This window comes from Giraffa tippelskirchi, chromosome 3, assembly GCF_054371585.1.
Source record: "Giraffa tippelskirchi isolate mGirTip1 chromosome 3, T2T-mGirTip1v1.2.pri, whole genome shotgun sequence".
Taxonomy (NCBI): domain Eukaryota; kingdom Metazoa; phylum Chordata; class Mammalia; order Artiodactyla; family Giraffidae; genus Giraffa; species Giraffa tippelskirchi.
The window spans coordinates 85,792,683-85,807,875 of NC_137277.1; the positions used below are offsets into that span (position 1 = coordinate 85,792,683).

At 39.1% G+C, this 15,193-nt stretch overlaps 1 protein-coding gene across 21 annotated transcripts in view; it reads right to left on the minus strand.

Annotated features, from left to right (window-relative positions):
- Positions 1–1,893: 1,893 nt before the first annotated feature.
- The window catches only part of RAPGEF4 (Rap guanine nucleotide exchange factor 4), a 318,142-nt gene continuing 304,842 nt past the window's right edge, over positions 1,894–15,193 (minus strand). For all 21 annotated transcript variants that reach the window (XM_081584651.1, XM_081584649.1, XM_081584653.1 and 18 more), the window contains 2 exons: positions 7,821–7,875; positions 1,894–3,277 (listed from right to left, as the gene is read on the minus strand). In XM_081584651.1, the coding sequence (XP_081440777.1) occupies positions 3,150–3,277; positions 7,821–7,875 (183 nt within the window). In that variant the 3' untranslated portion in view covers positions 1,894–3,149. The remainder of the gene's footprint in view (positions 3,278–7,820; positions 7,876–15,193) is intronic.

Below are 15,193 nucleotides of genomic sequence, written 5' to 3' on the forward strand. Positions count from 1 at the left end.
GAGAAAGGAAGGATGTCATATAGGATACCAGCTTTTAAGTAAGATAGGAGTAAGGAAGAGTGAACAAGAGCAAAGATGCCCAAGAGATAGGCTATCAGCTTCATTTTGTCAGCTTTTTAAAATTATCTAGGAAACGGAGAAGGCAATGGCACCCCACTCCAGTACTCTTGCCTGGAAAATCCCATGGACGGACGAGCCTGGTAGGCTGCAGTCCATGGGGTTGCTAAGGGTCGAACATGACTGAGCGACTTCACTTTCACTTTTCCCTTTCATGCACTGGAGAAGGAAATGGCAACCCACTCCAGTGTTCTTGTCTGGAGAATCCCTGGTGGGCTGCCGTCTATGGGGTCGCGACTCAAGTGACTTAGCAGCAGCAGCAGCAGGAAAGGAAAACTAGATAATGGTGGAAAAGCATTACACATTACATAAGGGAAACTTTGCAGCTGATACTAAGGTCTATGAGATGGTAAAATGCTGAAGAATAATAACTTCAATAAAATTTAGTTGGTGACTTTTTAAATTCTCTGGTAAATTCTAGGCTTTCAGCTCGACTCTGGATAGAAGGCATAATGTTGCATAAAACATCACCCCTATACCTGGGGACCTTGATCTATTACATAAATGAACACAGAAAGGCATTTGGCTGCTGTGGCATTCTCAAAGAGGCCTTTGTGATTGTTAAAAGGGATTGCAGCAGGACTTGTCAGAGCCTTGAATATGTTAATGAACACTGGGAATCATTTCTAAGAAGGGGGTATATTATGGTTCTCCAATTTTTTCAAGATGTCATCTTGGTTTTGTGTCTCGTTCTGCAATTGTGTGTGTTTTGGAAGGAACAGTTTATGAACTTGTGAGATTATAGCCTGAAATACACTCTGGAAAATGCTGACATTAAAAAACAGACATGGGTTGGCGAATTAAATTGTTTGGAAATTTTTTCATCAAGTAGTATAACAATTGCTTAAGTCACTAAAAAGTGGTATAGGACCCATAATAGCTCTAAAGTCCAGTGTCTCTTCATAGCAGCGGTATTCCTAACAGCTAAAACGTGGCAACAACCCAATGTCCATTAATTGATAAGTAAGCAAACAACATGTGACATATCCATATCATGGACTATTATATAGCCATAAAAAGGAATGGAGTACTGATACTTGCTACAATGTGGATGAACCCTGAAACATTATACTAAGTGGAAGAAACCAGACACAAAAGACTCTGTATTATATGATTCTATTTATACAAAATGTCTAGAATAGGTAAATCCATAGACAAAGCAGATTCAGTAAGTCCCCTATATATGAATCTTTGAGAACGTTCAAAGATGTGAACATGTGTTTCATCAGCATCAGGCATGAGTGAAATTGCAGCTTTCCCTCAGTCTCCTTTTGCTGACTATCATTCAGCTCTACCATCTCCCACCCCCTTTCCCTCCTCCAGTCAGTAACTCCTCTTGCTTGTTCATCTGATGCCAGCCCTGTATGCCAGTTGTACTATACTACTACTGTACTTTTCAAGGTGCTATACTGTAAGATTAAAAATGTTGGCTTTATTTTTTGTGCTTGTTTCATATATTATTTGTGTGAAAAATATTATAAAGCTATTACAGTACAGTACTATGTAGTTGATTGTTAGTTGGGTACCTAAGCTAATTTTGTTGGACTTACAAAAAATTAGATTTATAAATGCACTCTCAGACCAGAACTCATTTGTATATAGAGGGCTGACTGTAGTGGTTTCCAGGGACTGGTGAGAGAGGAAAGTGAGGAGCAGCTGCTAGTGGGTATGGGGTTTATTTAAGGGATAAGGAGCATGTTCTTGAATTAGATAGTGATGATGTTGAACAACCTTATGAGTATACTAAAAACCAATGAATTGTATACTTTAAAAAGGTGACTTTTAGAGTATGTGAATTTTATTTCAATTAAAAAAAAATACAGGACCCCACCATACCAAGTGGTTATCTCTCCTATATTATAGGAACTGAGAACAACACATCTTTTCTTGTCACAATTATATTTAGTGAAGATACTAGTTGTTATTTACAGAAGATATACATACGTACAATTCCTGCACATTAAATGTAGCCTAATTATGGAAACAGGAAAAAATGTACTCCAAAATTACATACTAAATAAAATAAATAAAAAGTAATTATTTGGCACAATATCTATTACGTAGCAAATAAATAACTCTATACCATTGATTGAATGAACTATTTACAGTCTATTTGAAAGTGCAAAACAATTGCTGAAAATTAAGGTATCTGTAATAACATTTAAGTCCAGAAAATATGTGGGTTTTTTAAATCAGTAACAATAATTAGCCAATAGTAAAGGTTTTTTAATGCCCAGGAAAATAATTTTGAAAAATGTTTTATGCATATTGTGCTCTTCTGAAATGTCATTTTTTTAATCTTAATGCTGGCAATTTTAAGAACCTTGGAGTTTCTCAGTGGAATTCTCATATATGCAATCCTGATTTGTAAATTTTAAAAAGTTATATTGTAAACATAAATATTATTCTATAAGTCATTCAGAAGTTACAGACCAGTCTTCCCCAAAATTATATAAACAGCCAGACTGTTTTATAGTAATGTGGTCAGGTACAGTTCCTTCAGAGGTAAGACTATGAAGATGGAAGAATACAGCCTCTAGTTTGGAGTTACATGGATTCCTCAACACCTTCCAAAAACCCCATGCTCAAGTCAAGATGTTGAGTTAGAAATTATGAAACTATACCACCACTGTTGTAGCCAAATAAATACCATTTGTAGCACATCTCATCCTGTAAATACTCCTAGAAAAAATATCGGGAGCTTGATACTTCTCTTGACAATGATATTTCTACCACACTCTTCATGTGGCTCTTATTTTATGTTTCAGCAAAGAAGATGGCACAACTGGAAATAAAATAAGGTGACTATGAACAGGGGATTTCTAAGTTAGAGTGTGCAAGCTGTATGCAAGTCAAAGAATTTCTTCTCTTGTCATGATGCTGGTAAGCTGAATGCAGCCCTGAGATGTCTCAGGATGTGTTTTTGCTTGTTTTATAGAATTCTCTATTGACAATATGGTCAGTAGTAGCATAAATGGCATTTTTGAAAGATTGTGGACAGAGGCAAATGTTGTTCTGGGCACTTGAAATGTCTATGGTCGACGAGGCTCTAGTCTGTGTGACATCTGTGATAAAGTTCTCTGGTTGTCAATCACATTTAATTGCCGTACATAACTCCGGACATCCTGATGGTTCTTATTAGCTTGAGCTGCATCAGGATCTATCGAAAGAGAAAAGAGTAGGATTGGCATTGAATAATATATGCATATAAGATACAGCTTTATTTTCTCCAACTTACTACGTTTATCATGGATTCCTGGTTTCCATCAAGACTTTCAACACACTATATTCATTGAACTGTTTCCACTTGGATGTTCCATCTCTTCCCTCCCACCCTTTTTTTCCCTGGAATCATGTATTTTGATCATTTTCCTTTGTATCAGATATTGTCTAAAAAAAACACCAAATAAAAATGAAAGCATCCCCTGACAACCCTGGTTATATATTAAAATTGTTTCCCCTTGCCATCCCCCAGAGTGTATAACTGTGATCTCTGCTCCCTTTGACCCAGATGAGGACTAATGGCAAAAAGACATAGTTTTCATTAATTAGTTAGTTCAGTTGCTCAGTCGTGTCTGACTCTTTGCGACCCCATGAATCGCAGCACGCCAGGCCTCCTTGTCCATCACCAACTCCCAGAGTTTACCCAAACTCATGTCCATCAAGTTGGTGATGCCATCCAGCCATCTCATCCTCTGTGGTCTCCTTCTCCTCCTGCCCCCAATCCTTCCCAGCATCAGGGTCTTTTCAAATGAGTCAACTGTTCACATGAGGTGGCCAAAGTACTGGAGTTTCAGCTTCAACATCAGTCCTTCCAATGAACACCCAGGACTGATCTCCTTTAGGATGGACTGGTTGGATCTCCTTGCAGTCCAAGGGACTCTCAAGAGTCTTCTACAACACCACAGTTCAAAAGCATCAATTCTTTGGCACTCATCTTTCTTCACAGTCCAACTCTCACATCCATACATGACTAATGGAAAAACCAGAGCCTTGACTAGATGGACACTTGTTGGCAAAGTAATGTCTCTGCTTTTTAATATGCTATCCAGGTTGGTCATAACTTTCCTTCCAAGGAGTAAGTGTCTTTTAATTTCATGGCTGCAATCACCATCTGCAGTGATTCTGGAGCCCCAAAAAATAAAGTCTGACACTGTTTCCACTGTTTCCCCATCCACTTCCCAAGAAGTGATGGGACCAGATGCCATGATCTTAGTTTTCTGAATGTTGAGCTTTAAGCCAACTTTTTCACTCTCCTCTTTCACTTTCATCAAGAGGCTTTTTAGTTCCTCTTCACTTTCTGCCATAAGGGTGGTGTCATCTGCATATCTGAGGTTATTGATATTTCCCTGGCAATCTTGATTCCAGCTTGTGCTTTCTCCAGCCCAGCGTTCCTCTTGATGTACTCTGCATATAAGTTAAATAAGCAGGGTGACAATATACAGCCTTGACGGACTCCTTTTCCTATTTGGAACCAGTCTGCTGTTCCATGTCCAGTTCTAACTGTTGCTTCCTGACCTACATACAGGTTTCTCAAGAGGCAGGTCAGGTGGTCTGGTATTCCCATCTCTTTCAGCATTTTCCACAGTTTATTGTGATCCACACAGTCAAAGGCTTTGGCATAGTCAATAAAGCAGAAATAGATGTTTTTCTGGAACTCTCTTGCTTTTTCGATGATCCAGCGGATGTTGGCAATTTGATCTCTGGTTCCTCTGCCTTTTCTAAAACCAGCTTGAACATCTGGAAGTTCACGGTTCACGTATTGATGAAGCCTGGCTTGGAGAATTTTGAACATTACTTTACTAGCGTGTGAGATGAGTGCAATTGTGCGGTAGTTTGAACATTCTTTGGCATTGCCTTTCTTTGGGGTTGGAATGAAAACTGACCTTTTCCAGTCCTGTGGCCACTGCTGAGTTTTCCAAATTTGCTGGCATATTGAGTGTAGCACTTTCACAGCACCATCTTTCAGGATTTGAAATAGCTCAACTGGAATTCCATCACCTCCACCAGCTTTGTTTGTAGTGATGCTTTCTAAGGCCCACTTGACTTCCCATTCCAGGATGTCTGGCTCTTGGTGAGTGATCACACCATCATGATTACTTGGGTCGTGAAGATCTTTTTTGTACAGTTCTTCTGTGTATTCTTGCCACCTCTCCTTAATATCTTCTGCTTCTGTTAGGTTCATTAGCTTCTAACAAAAGCACTTAACACCTGAGCTGAACTGAAGCAAGCCAGTGAGACTCTAAGTCCTACTGCCCTTAATACTTGCAGACAACATATAGCATTACTGCATAGATTGTATGACTGTCCATACTCAGAAAAAAAAATCAACTCAGACTGAAGTCATGACTTCTACTAGACCTTCAATTTTCTGATGCTATTTGTTCTGAAATCCCAGTTACCATTCTAGTTTCATCCACTCCCCAAAGCATTTGAGCACCAGAGTGATCTGAAGTCAACCGATTTCCCTAAAACCAGGCTGAAAGAAGAATCAAATGCCCAGATGCCTATACAGGGAATAGACGTGAATGAGGAAGGTCATTTGACCTGTGGTGAATGGGAAAGATAGCTCCCTTCAGAAGTGACTATCCAGCTCCTGCATCCTGAGTTGGCAGATCTTCCTATTTTTCTAGAGAAATGAGAAATCTGGATTTTTTCCCTGGGAATTCTTGCATTTTTGAATGATTACATTATTTCAGAATAAAAGGGGAAAGAAATCTCCATTTAGATCCAACACCTCAGCCATGCTCCATGGGTGGCCTTTGCCCCATGGATGCCAATGTGGGACACTAGGAGTGGCAGAGACAGCCTGGACTCTGGACCAGCGTTCTTTCTGCCATAGCACATTGCCTTCTGCAGTCCATCTGTTCTTCTTAGATCCACACACCACTCCCAAAGACAATTAGAATGCCATCTGCATGAGGGGCGAAGGGGAGTGTTGCAGGTCTGAACACAGAAAAGCAGAGAGAAGATACAAAGGCCCCACTTGCTCTAAGAAGAAACTCATCAGTATAATTATCACATATAAATAATACCACAGTGCTTAATTTCCTTGCTTGTCACTGGCAGTGTACTCTACATGTACAATATACTATAATTACATTGTACATATTCCCACAATGTTTATGAATCTATTCCTATAGCTTTATCTATAGATTGTTGACTTCAGAGCTGAGCAGCTGTTGTTTACTAGCAGTTACTGATAACTTCAACAAATGCAGTGGAGATTATATATATATATATATATATATATATATATATATATATTCCCCCCCATGTCTCTAGGAGATGTAGGAGAATGTAGGGTTATACTACCAAAGAAGCTTATAGAACAAAATATATTCTATCTTGGTTCTTGGACCTCATGGAGAACCTCCTCAAGGCTTTGAACCCTCTTAGGCACAAATTAAAATTTTGTGTTTAATTTCAGGAATTTCCTAGACCCCCCTGAAGGGTGGTGGATTCTAGGTTATGAACCCTTGTTGTAGTCCTCACCTATATAGTTTCATACTTGCTTGTATAACTGCTTTATGACCATGTATTTATACATATAGTACATTTCTAGATGAAAATATATGAGACACTTTAATTTTGGCAGAATCCACATAAGAACAATTGATGATGTGCAAGCTGTTCTCGTTTTGGAAGAAAGAGGAGACATGATCATTTGAATAAAATTTTTTTTAAGGATCTTGCTCCCTAAGACAAGACTATTTTTCCTAGATCCCCCCAGGTGTTAAAAAATAAATGTTTAGCAACTCTGGTATCCTGTGTTAGCAAACCCTTGGTTTGGGCCAGTCCTGTGTTAAGAAGAACAAAGATAGCTCTGATGAATAAAATGAGAAACTTTAGTCTCTGAGCACTAGATTTATTGGAGGGGATGGTACTGGTAGCCTCGCAGTCATGTCCATGTCAGATTATCATGTTAAATTAATGAGCCCAATGGCTTCAAGTGACTCGTACAATGAAGTTAGCACAAAACTTTACAGGGGCCACCTTCTCACTTCCAGACCAGCTGGAGGGAGCCAGAGCTCCAGGCCCCACCCAAAGTCCCAGCCCTGAGGAAATAGTAGCACTGGCCCAGCATGATATCTGATGCAATGATGCCACTTAACTCCCAACAGTTTAAACTTGCTATTTATTATTAGTGACAGTTTCATATTAAAGCATTTATTATACCAGCTATTGTGCTAAATGTGCAGATTTAAGAAAAGCACCTTAATTCACCTAGAAATGCTAGAAATACAATATGAATTCCTGCTAAGGGACCTTTTACAAGTGTGCTTATACACATTCAGGCAGTCTCTCAACACCCCAAGAGACAATAAATATTATCCTTCCCAGTTTATAAACGACGGAATGAGTCATCATGAGTTGATGTGAGTTTCTTAACATGAAACGGTGAGTCATAAAGAGAGTTGGTTAGAGGCAGGATTTGTTGGCATTCGTGTCTTAGTTGTCTCTATCCATTCTGAAAAGAGCAAATGAACTTTCTGAGTTCATTCATAAAATAATATTCTTATGGTTATTTTCTAGTTTTACAGCTAGAAAATCTTTAAAAACAAGACCCTTGTCCAATGGGGTTCACAATTCAAAGCGTCTCTGACACAATCAAATATTGTCCTGGCTTCCAGAATGTCTCTGTAGCCCCATTAAAAAGGACTTAATCACCCAGATCCATATTGCAGCAGCATTTAACTTACTGAAGGGTTGGCTCCTGCAGTATCTCACTGTTCTGGCAGTATTTGCAATCATTCGCTAAAAAAAAAAAAAGAAAAACTGAAATGCAGGTAAGCTTAGTGTAGAATCCAAAAACAAAAAAACCCAAAACCACACCATTATTTACTTTAGTGATACCTGGGACCATGAAAAATAGCAGGTTCTGATCTGTTGATTATCTGGAGGCAATTGGTTGATATATAACCTGTTTAATTACTTGACAGAGGCAACCCCTACCACCCACATACACATACAAGGTATTTGTCAGGTGAGGAATACTACTGATGTAACTCTAGTCTAATTGCTTATTCCTTAGGATATAAAAAGCAGGCTGTTGTTCCTAAGACTGAACCTTACTCTTCAGGACCAGTTCTTACCATCCTCTCTTGACGTCACTGTGAATTTGCAAGAGAATTTGTAGCTATTCTAGGTTTGGAGAGGGTTTAGCTTGTCAAGTTCCTCACTGTAAACAGTAATGAGATATTCGATGATATTGACAGAATGGTCATAGATATTCTATCTCCACAGTTTTCTATACACTAAGCATTATTAGCTTTTTTCATCTTCCAGCAAAAGTGTGTGTTTTAATATTAACCTTCATTATGTGATTCCTTCCCTCTTCCCTCCTTCATCCTTTTTGATTATAACAGTAACACATGCACATTTTAGAAAAATCACAAAATCTAGAAAATGTTGAGAACTAAGTAAAAAAATCACACAGAATATTGCTTCACAGAGTAACTTCAGCTATATTTTGGTACATTCCCTTCTAATATTTCAAAAATATATATAAGCATTTTTTTTTCAAAAAATGGAAGTCATATATATTTTTGTTTTGATTTGAATTATTTCACATGGCATTATGACTTTTCCATGCCATCTGCACTTTAAAATCTTTTTATAAAATAACCAGGTATTCAGTCATGTGGATGGATCATAATTTATTTAACCTTTGTTAATTTTGTCATTAAATAATCTTAATTCCTAAATTTTGGCTACCATAAAAACTTATAAGGAAACCTTTTGAACTGCACTCAACTGAGTTAAAAACAAAGAAAGGAGGAAAGAAATGGACGGAAACACGAGGAAAAACATGAGGCTGAAGCACTGTTTCTGAGCCACTATTCCTTGCTCCTGCCATTTTGAGGGTAACTGGGACCCCCAGTCTCTGTGTAACATCTCAGGATACTTGTTCTCAAGATTGTCCCTCAGAGATGGTGGATTAATTTCTAACACGAGCAGAAAATCGATAAGGTTCTGGGCAGGAAAAGAGACTTTCTAATCTCTGAGTGGCTATTTAACTCCAGTCCTTGCTTTCTTCTCTCATTGACCCTTGGCTTGCCAAAATTAGAAGATGACTCTGAGAACACTGACACAGTGTTAAAAAAAATAAACTTATTTGGGAGGGAATTTTTCTCATAGAAGAGTTGAAGCTTTACAAGTACACACAGGTGAACGTTCATAATGCCTCGCTGAATATTACTGCTTTGAGGACTCTGGCAAGCATGAAGGGACATGTGTCTGCAGTGGGTAATTTCTCATACACAAAGAAGCAATCGGAAAAGTTTGAACTTCACTTTCATAAAGGATCCTGAAAACCAGCACATCCATTGATCAGCATGAGAAATATATTACAAATACCTCCAAGAAAACGTAACATACAATGTATAATTAGCCTCTGATATATGGAGCCCTGAAATAAACAGTAACTGTGATAATTTTCCTGCTAATTTACTTTTAAGTTGTTTTTTCACTTCTCCAAAGGCTTTGCGTCCGAAGGGCACAAGTATATTCCATGTAGAATTATTGTAATTCTTCAGATATTGAATGGAATGTAATTACTGAGAACCCTGGGAAATGCTGCCAGTATGCCCCTCTGAAGAATAATAAAACAATTAGCAGGGGTCAGAAACCTCTTCCTATACCATTTTGTAGGGAGTAATTGTTCTGCTTTTTAGTTTTGAAAGCTAAAACATTTCATTCTGACTTTGGTTTTAAGACTACTCTTTACAGCTATACTCTGAGGCTTCATAATTTTTAGCTCATTATGTAGTTTAAAATGTGAGAACAATTGTTTAAATCAGTAATTTCCAGCTCTGGAGTTCATTCTACCTTTCTAAATCTTTGATTAATTTTAACAATGGTTTTAATTTTGACGTATCCCTTTTAATTGTACTCAAAGATAACTTCAGTTTAACTTTGCAATCCAAATCTGGCTTTGCAACGAGGCCCATTCTTTCTCTTTGAGATGGCTGCACAATAATGTTAGAATATGTAACATTAGCAGTAGCAGTGCCAGACTCCACTGGCACTGCTGGTCAGTGCAGTTACAGAATGCTTTCTCAAGGCCAAAGAAGAGTTAACTTGATATTTTTAACCCTACCCTTGTTTGCACCCACTGACCCATGCAATGCAATATTTAATATGCTACAGGTGCTTTCCTGGGTTTGCAGGAGAGTTCAGAAGTTCCCTTGTTTAACTGTCTCCAGGGGCATAATGCCATCAAAGCTTGCCTGCAGATACTGGCTCCTCACTGTTTGAATGCATCCAGCAACAAGGAACTCATTACCTCCAAGGACAGCCCCTTGCATTTTTCAACATTTATGACTACTCGACATTTCTTTCTCATTTTGAGTCCAAGTGTTTGCCCCTTTGTTTTTCACCCCATTTATCCTAGCATCCTATCTCTGAGCTCTTAAGCCACAACAAACACGTTTAGTTCTTTTAGGACAGTTCTTCAAATACTTGAAGATAGCTATCATGGACATCTCTACACCCCTACATCTATTCTTGTTCAGCCTACATATCCCCATTTTCTTCAACAATTTCTCATAAGTTTCAGGTCTCTTCTAGACAGTTCTCTAGATTGAAGTCCACAATTTTAAGAAAGCCACATTGCTGATATTTGAACTTCCAGTGAATTAAACCTCTCAGCCCTCTTCACTGAACTTCCTTCTCTGTAGATGTGTAGGTGGTTTCATGGACCAATGTGGAGAATTTTGCATTTATCACCACTAAAAGCCATCCAGTTAGTCTTTCTATCCTTCTGCAGACTTAAGTCTTGTGTGTCATTTTTGACAGCAGGTGACTGTTTATTCATTGCTATTCTCAGTGAAAGTTGGCGAAAACTAAGGTTAAAAGATATAGGCTTTATTATCCAACTGCCACAGCAGGGATGAAGCCAAAAATTATACCCTAGGCTTTGGGGCCCTGCTGGAGCAGGCCAGGCAACTTTCCTACAATGCCAGCCAGTGGGAAAATACGTGATCACTCCAAAGCAGAGCTTCTCATCTATTTTTGTTTTTCATCCCAGCAAACCCGGGGTTGTGACACATTCCTATTAGCAACTGGCTTGTTAAAACAGTGATTTGTAATTCAGGGACAAAGTGAGGAGAACATGTTCCTTTAGAAGGCACCAGGATCAGAGCAGGTGGGCAGAGCAAGTCCTTCTCTACACCTGCCCTGACTCTGATACAGCCCCTCTCACCCTGCTGGGAAGGCCCCACCTTAGGGTTCGCTCATCAGCCTACCCTGGTGGATGCAAACCAAGAATGCCAGGCTTCCCCTTGGGAATCCACATTCCAAATTTCCCAGGACCACCACTTTCCTTGGGACTAATTCTAAGTACGAGTCTTCAGAGCTTATTTGCAAGAATTATGTTTATACAATTCCTCACCTATAGGGATGAGAGAAGGACCCAACTGAAAGCTGATGAATCTCCCTCAGGATGTGAACTCAACAGGGAAGCTCAGGAAGGAAAAATGAGGTAGCAAGCCAAGGTTTCTGTAACTACCCTCAGGGTTTTCTTTTTTTTTCTTCTCAGTGTTTATTTTGAAGTAATTTCAAATTTTAAGAAAATTTGCAAGAGTAGTCCAAAGAACTCACATATAACCTGGTGAATGTCTTAACAAGACCAACCATTTTAAGGGCACCTCCCAGGCTTTGGGCCTGTCCTATTGGGCAGATCAGTGGGACAGTTGACCAATGTGAGAGTCTGGTCTGGATAAAGGTGTAGACAGTGCATACCCAGTGACACTGTGTCAGGTATTTATTGGTTATATTAAATATATTATTTATATAAATTATATAATATATATAAAATATAATAAGATTAGTATTGTTTCTGTATCAAGCTGTAAACAGAGCGACCCAGAGGCAGATGTCCTTCCTGGGGTCTGAGTTGCAGAGTGACCAGCACAAAGATGCCATCGAGCACGGGAGTGACCAGCTGTGGGCAATCAAGCCCGGTCCATGTGAGAGGCCCTGAGGCTGTGGTCCCCAATGCAAATCTCCCTCAAGCTAGGAGGCAAGTAATTCCTTCCCCTTGAATCCAAGGAGGTGTCAGAGAGGGCTCTTCTCAGATGGGTCCTTGGGGTCTGGGCTTCCCTGTTCACCTTCTGTGGCACTCTCCCCTCAGGGATGGGCTGGCCACCTTACACCTTCACTCCTATCCAGATGGCCAACAGCCCACCAGCTCTCCCCAGCCATCTCTGGCTCTTCTGGCCAGCTCTGTGCTGACTCCTGTGCCCGGTCTGAGCTCTCCCTTCACTCTCCTGTCCCCGAAGGGGAGCAGACTCCTATGTCTGTGTTTCAAGTTCAGGCCAGCAGGCCCTTCAGGCAGTAGCACCTGGCACTGTTCCTCTCCCGACCTCCTCCCCTTCATAGCAGTTGCCAGAATAGCCTTCCTATGCTCAGGCCAAGCTCTCTCCGTGCTCCCTTGATTAGGCGCACCTGCCCTCAACAGTTTTTGTCTTTCCTTCTATTGCCCCTTGAGACCTTTGCCCTCCTTGTTCTTAAAGGTTTGCCAGACTGCTCTCTCCTTTCTTCTTTCTGCCCCTTCTGATTTGACTCTGTCCCTTTCCTGTCAGATACAGGACCTCAGTCAATTACTCCTAGCTTTTACTATGTGTAAAACCACATTCACACCATTCTGATTATTTTACTCAGATCCTCATATATTGGGACAATAATTTTTTTCCACATATATATGTAGAAGTATATCTGTCTCTCACTTGCCAAGATTGTGCCCATGACAGCAACCAAGTGGAAATAAATACATGGTGAGGACCAGAGATAAAAGGTAAAATGGCCCAGGAGCTGACCCAGTCTTCACTATATGTATCCTTGAGGAAGAATCCTGGCTCCTGTCTCATCCTACAGATCTTTAATATCTAAGAGGTGAGTGGCATACAGATACAAGCATGTAATAAGCATGATGCTCATGGTATACTGTACATATGATGGCCATGGACATGGCAGCTCAGGTGTCTCTGTGGGCACTTGCAGAGTATTGTGCATCTCTGTATGCAGGGAAGGGCACTAAAGGACTGATATAGCACCACAGGGAGGAGGGTGGATAGAATAGTGTCCACTGAGGAACAGAAAGCTAAGGGGTTCACCTTGCATAATGTATTGGTAATATAAAATGCTTGGGACATTCTGCTTAATCAGGTTTTCTAATAAAACAGAAAAATGCATTTGGATTAAATTGTTACATAAATTTCTTTACAAATGCTTTAGTGTATTGTCCTATCTCACTAGGTCTAACACGGGAATAGGATTATTCTTTTATGCAACAAATATTTCTTTCATACTTCTGACATGCCAGACACCTTTCTTGGTGCTAGAGAAGTATCAGTGAACTGAATAGATCAGATACCTGGTCTAGGACATTTACATTCTAGTGGAGAAGATAAGCAATGAAGAGACAATAAAAAAAAGATCATCTTAAAATGTGAAATCAGTTGTTGAAGCAAGGTCATCTGTTGAGAATCAGCTGTCTGGCAAGGTGTGGAGGGTAGAAGAACATTTGAAGAGTGGTCAGGGAGGACTACTTGGAGGGAGGGACACATGAACTGAGACCTGAATGATGTGAAAGAGTCAGACTGGTGAAGGCTGGAGGAAGACAATTTCAGGCAAAGGTAACAGCTAGTGCAGAAGCCCTGAGGCAGAAAGAAAGGAAAGCAGGTTGGTCTCACTAACTTGGACTGAGTACAGAGAAGATGAAGTGTGAGATGAGGCTGAATGGGTGCTCAGAGTAACAAGTCTGGATTTGATTATATTATATTGTATTTAACACAGTTTTATTTTTCTCTGATATAAGAAGTCACCTCTCTTTGCATTTTGCTTTTTCACACCTTTTTAAAAATAGAAGTATAGTTGATTTACAATATTAGTTTCAGGTGTATCACGAAATGATTCAGTTATGCATATACATGTATAAATCTATATTTTTTCTTTTCCATTATAGTCTGTTACCAAGAATTGAATATAGTTCCCTGTGTTATACAGTAAATCTTTGTTGTTTATTTTATATATATTAGTGTGCATCTGTTAATCCCAAACTCCCAGTTTATCCCCTCAACCCTGGTTCCCCATTGGTAACCATGTTTGTTTTCTATGTCTTTGAGTCTGTTTCTGTTTTGTAAATAAGTTCATTTGTATCACTTTTTTAGATTCCACATGTAAGTGATATCATATGATATTTGTCTTTATCTGACTTACTTCATGTAGTATGATCTCTAGGTCCATCTATGTTGCTGCAAATAGTATTCTTTTTTATGCCTGAGTAATATTATATTCTTAACACACACATACATATATATCATATCTGCTTTATCCATTCATCTGTCAATGGACATTTAGGTTGTTTCCATGTCTTGGCTAGTGTAAATAGTGTTGCTATGAACATTGAGGTGTGTATTATCTTTTCTAATTAGAGCTTTCATCTTTTCTGGATATATGCCCAGAAGTGGGATTGCTAGATCATATGGTAGTTCTATTTTTAGTTTTTTAAGGAACCTCTATACTGTTTTCCATAGTGACTGTACCAATTTACATTCCCATCAACAGTGTGTGAGGGTTCCCTTTCCTCCATACCCTCTATAGCATTTGTTATTTGTAGACTTTTGGATGATGACCATTCTGATTGGTATGAGGTGGTACCTCATTGTAGCTTTGATTTGCATTTCTCAAATAATTAGCGATGCTAAATATCTTTTCATGTGTCGGCCATCTGTACGTCTCCTTTGGAGAAATGTCTATTTAGGTCTTCTGCCCATTTTTTTGATCAGGTTGTTTTTGAGTTGTTTGAGCGGTTTGTATATTTTGGAAATTAAGCCCTTGTTAGTCACATCACTTGTGAGTATTTTCTAGTCCTTAGGTTTCATTTTGTTTATAGTTTCTTTTGCTGTGCAAAAGCTTATAAGTTTGATTATGTCCTATTTGTTTATTTTAGCTTTTTCTATTGCCTTGGGAGGCTGACCTAAGAAAACATTGCTACAATTTATGTCAGAGAATGCTTTCCCTATGTTCTCTTCTAGGAATTGTATGGTGTCATATCTTATATTTAAGTCTT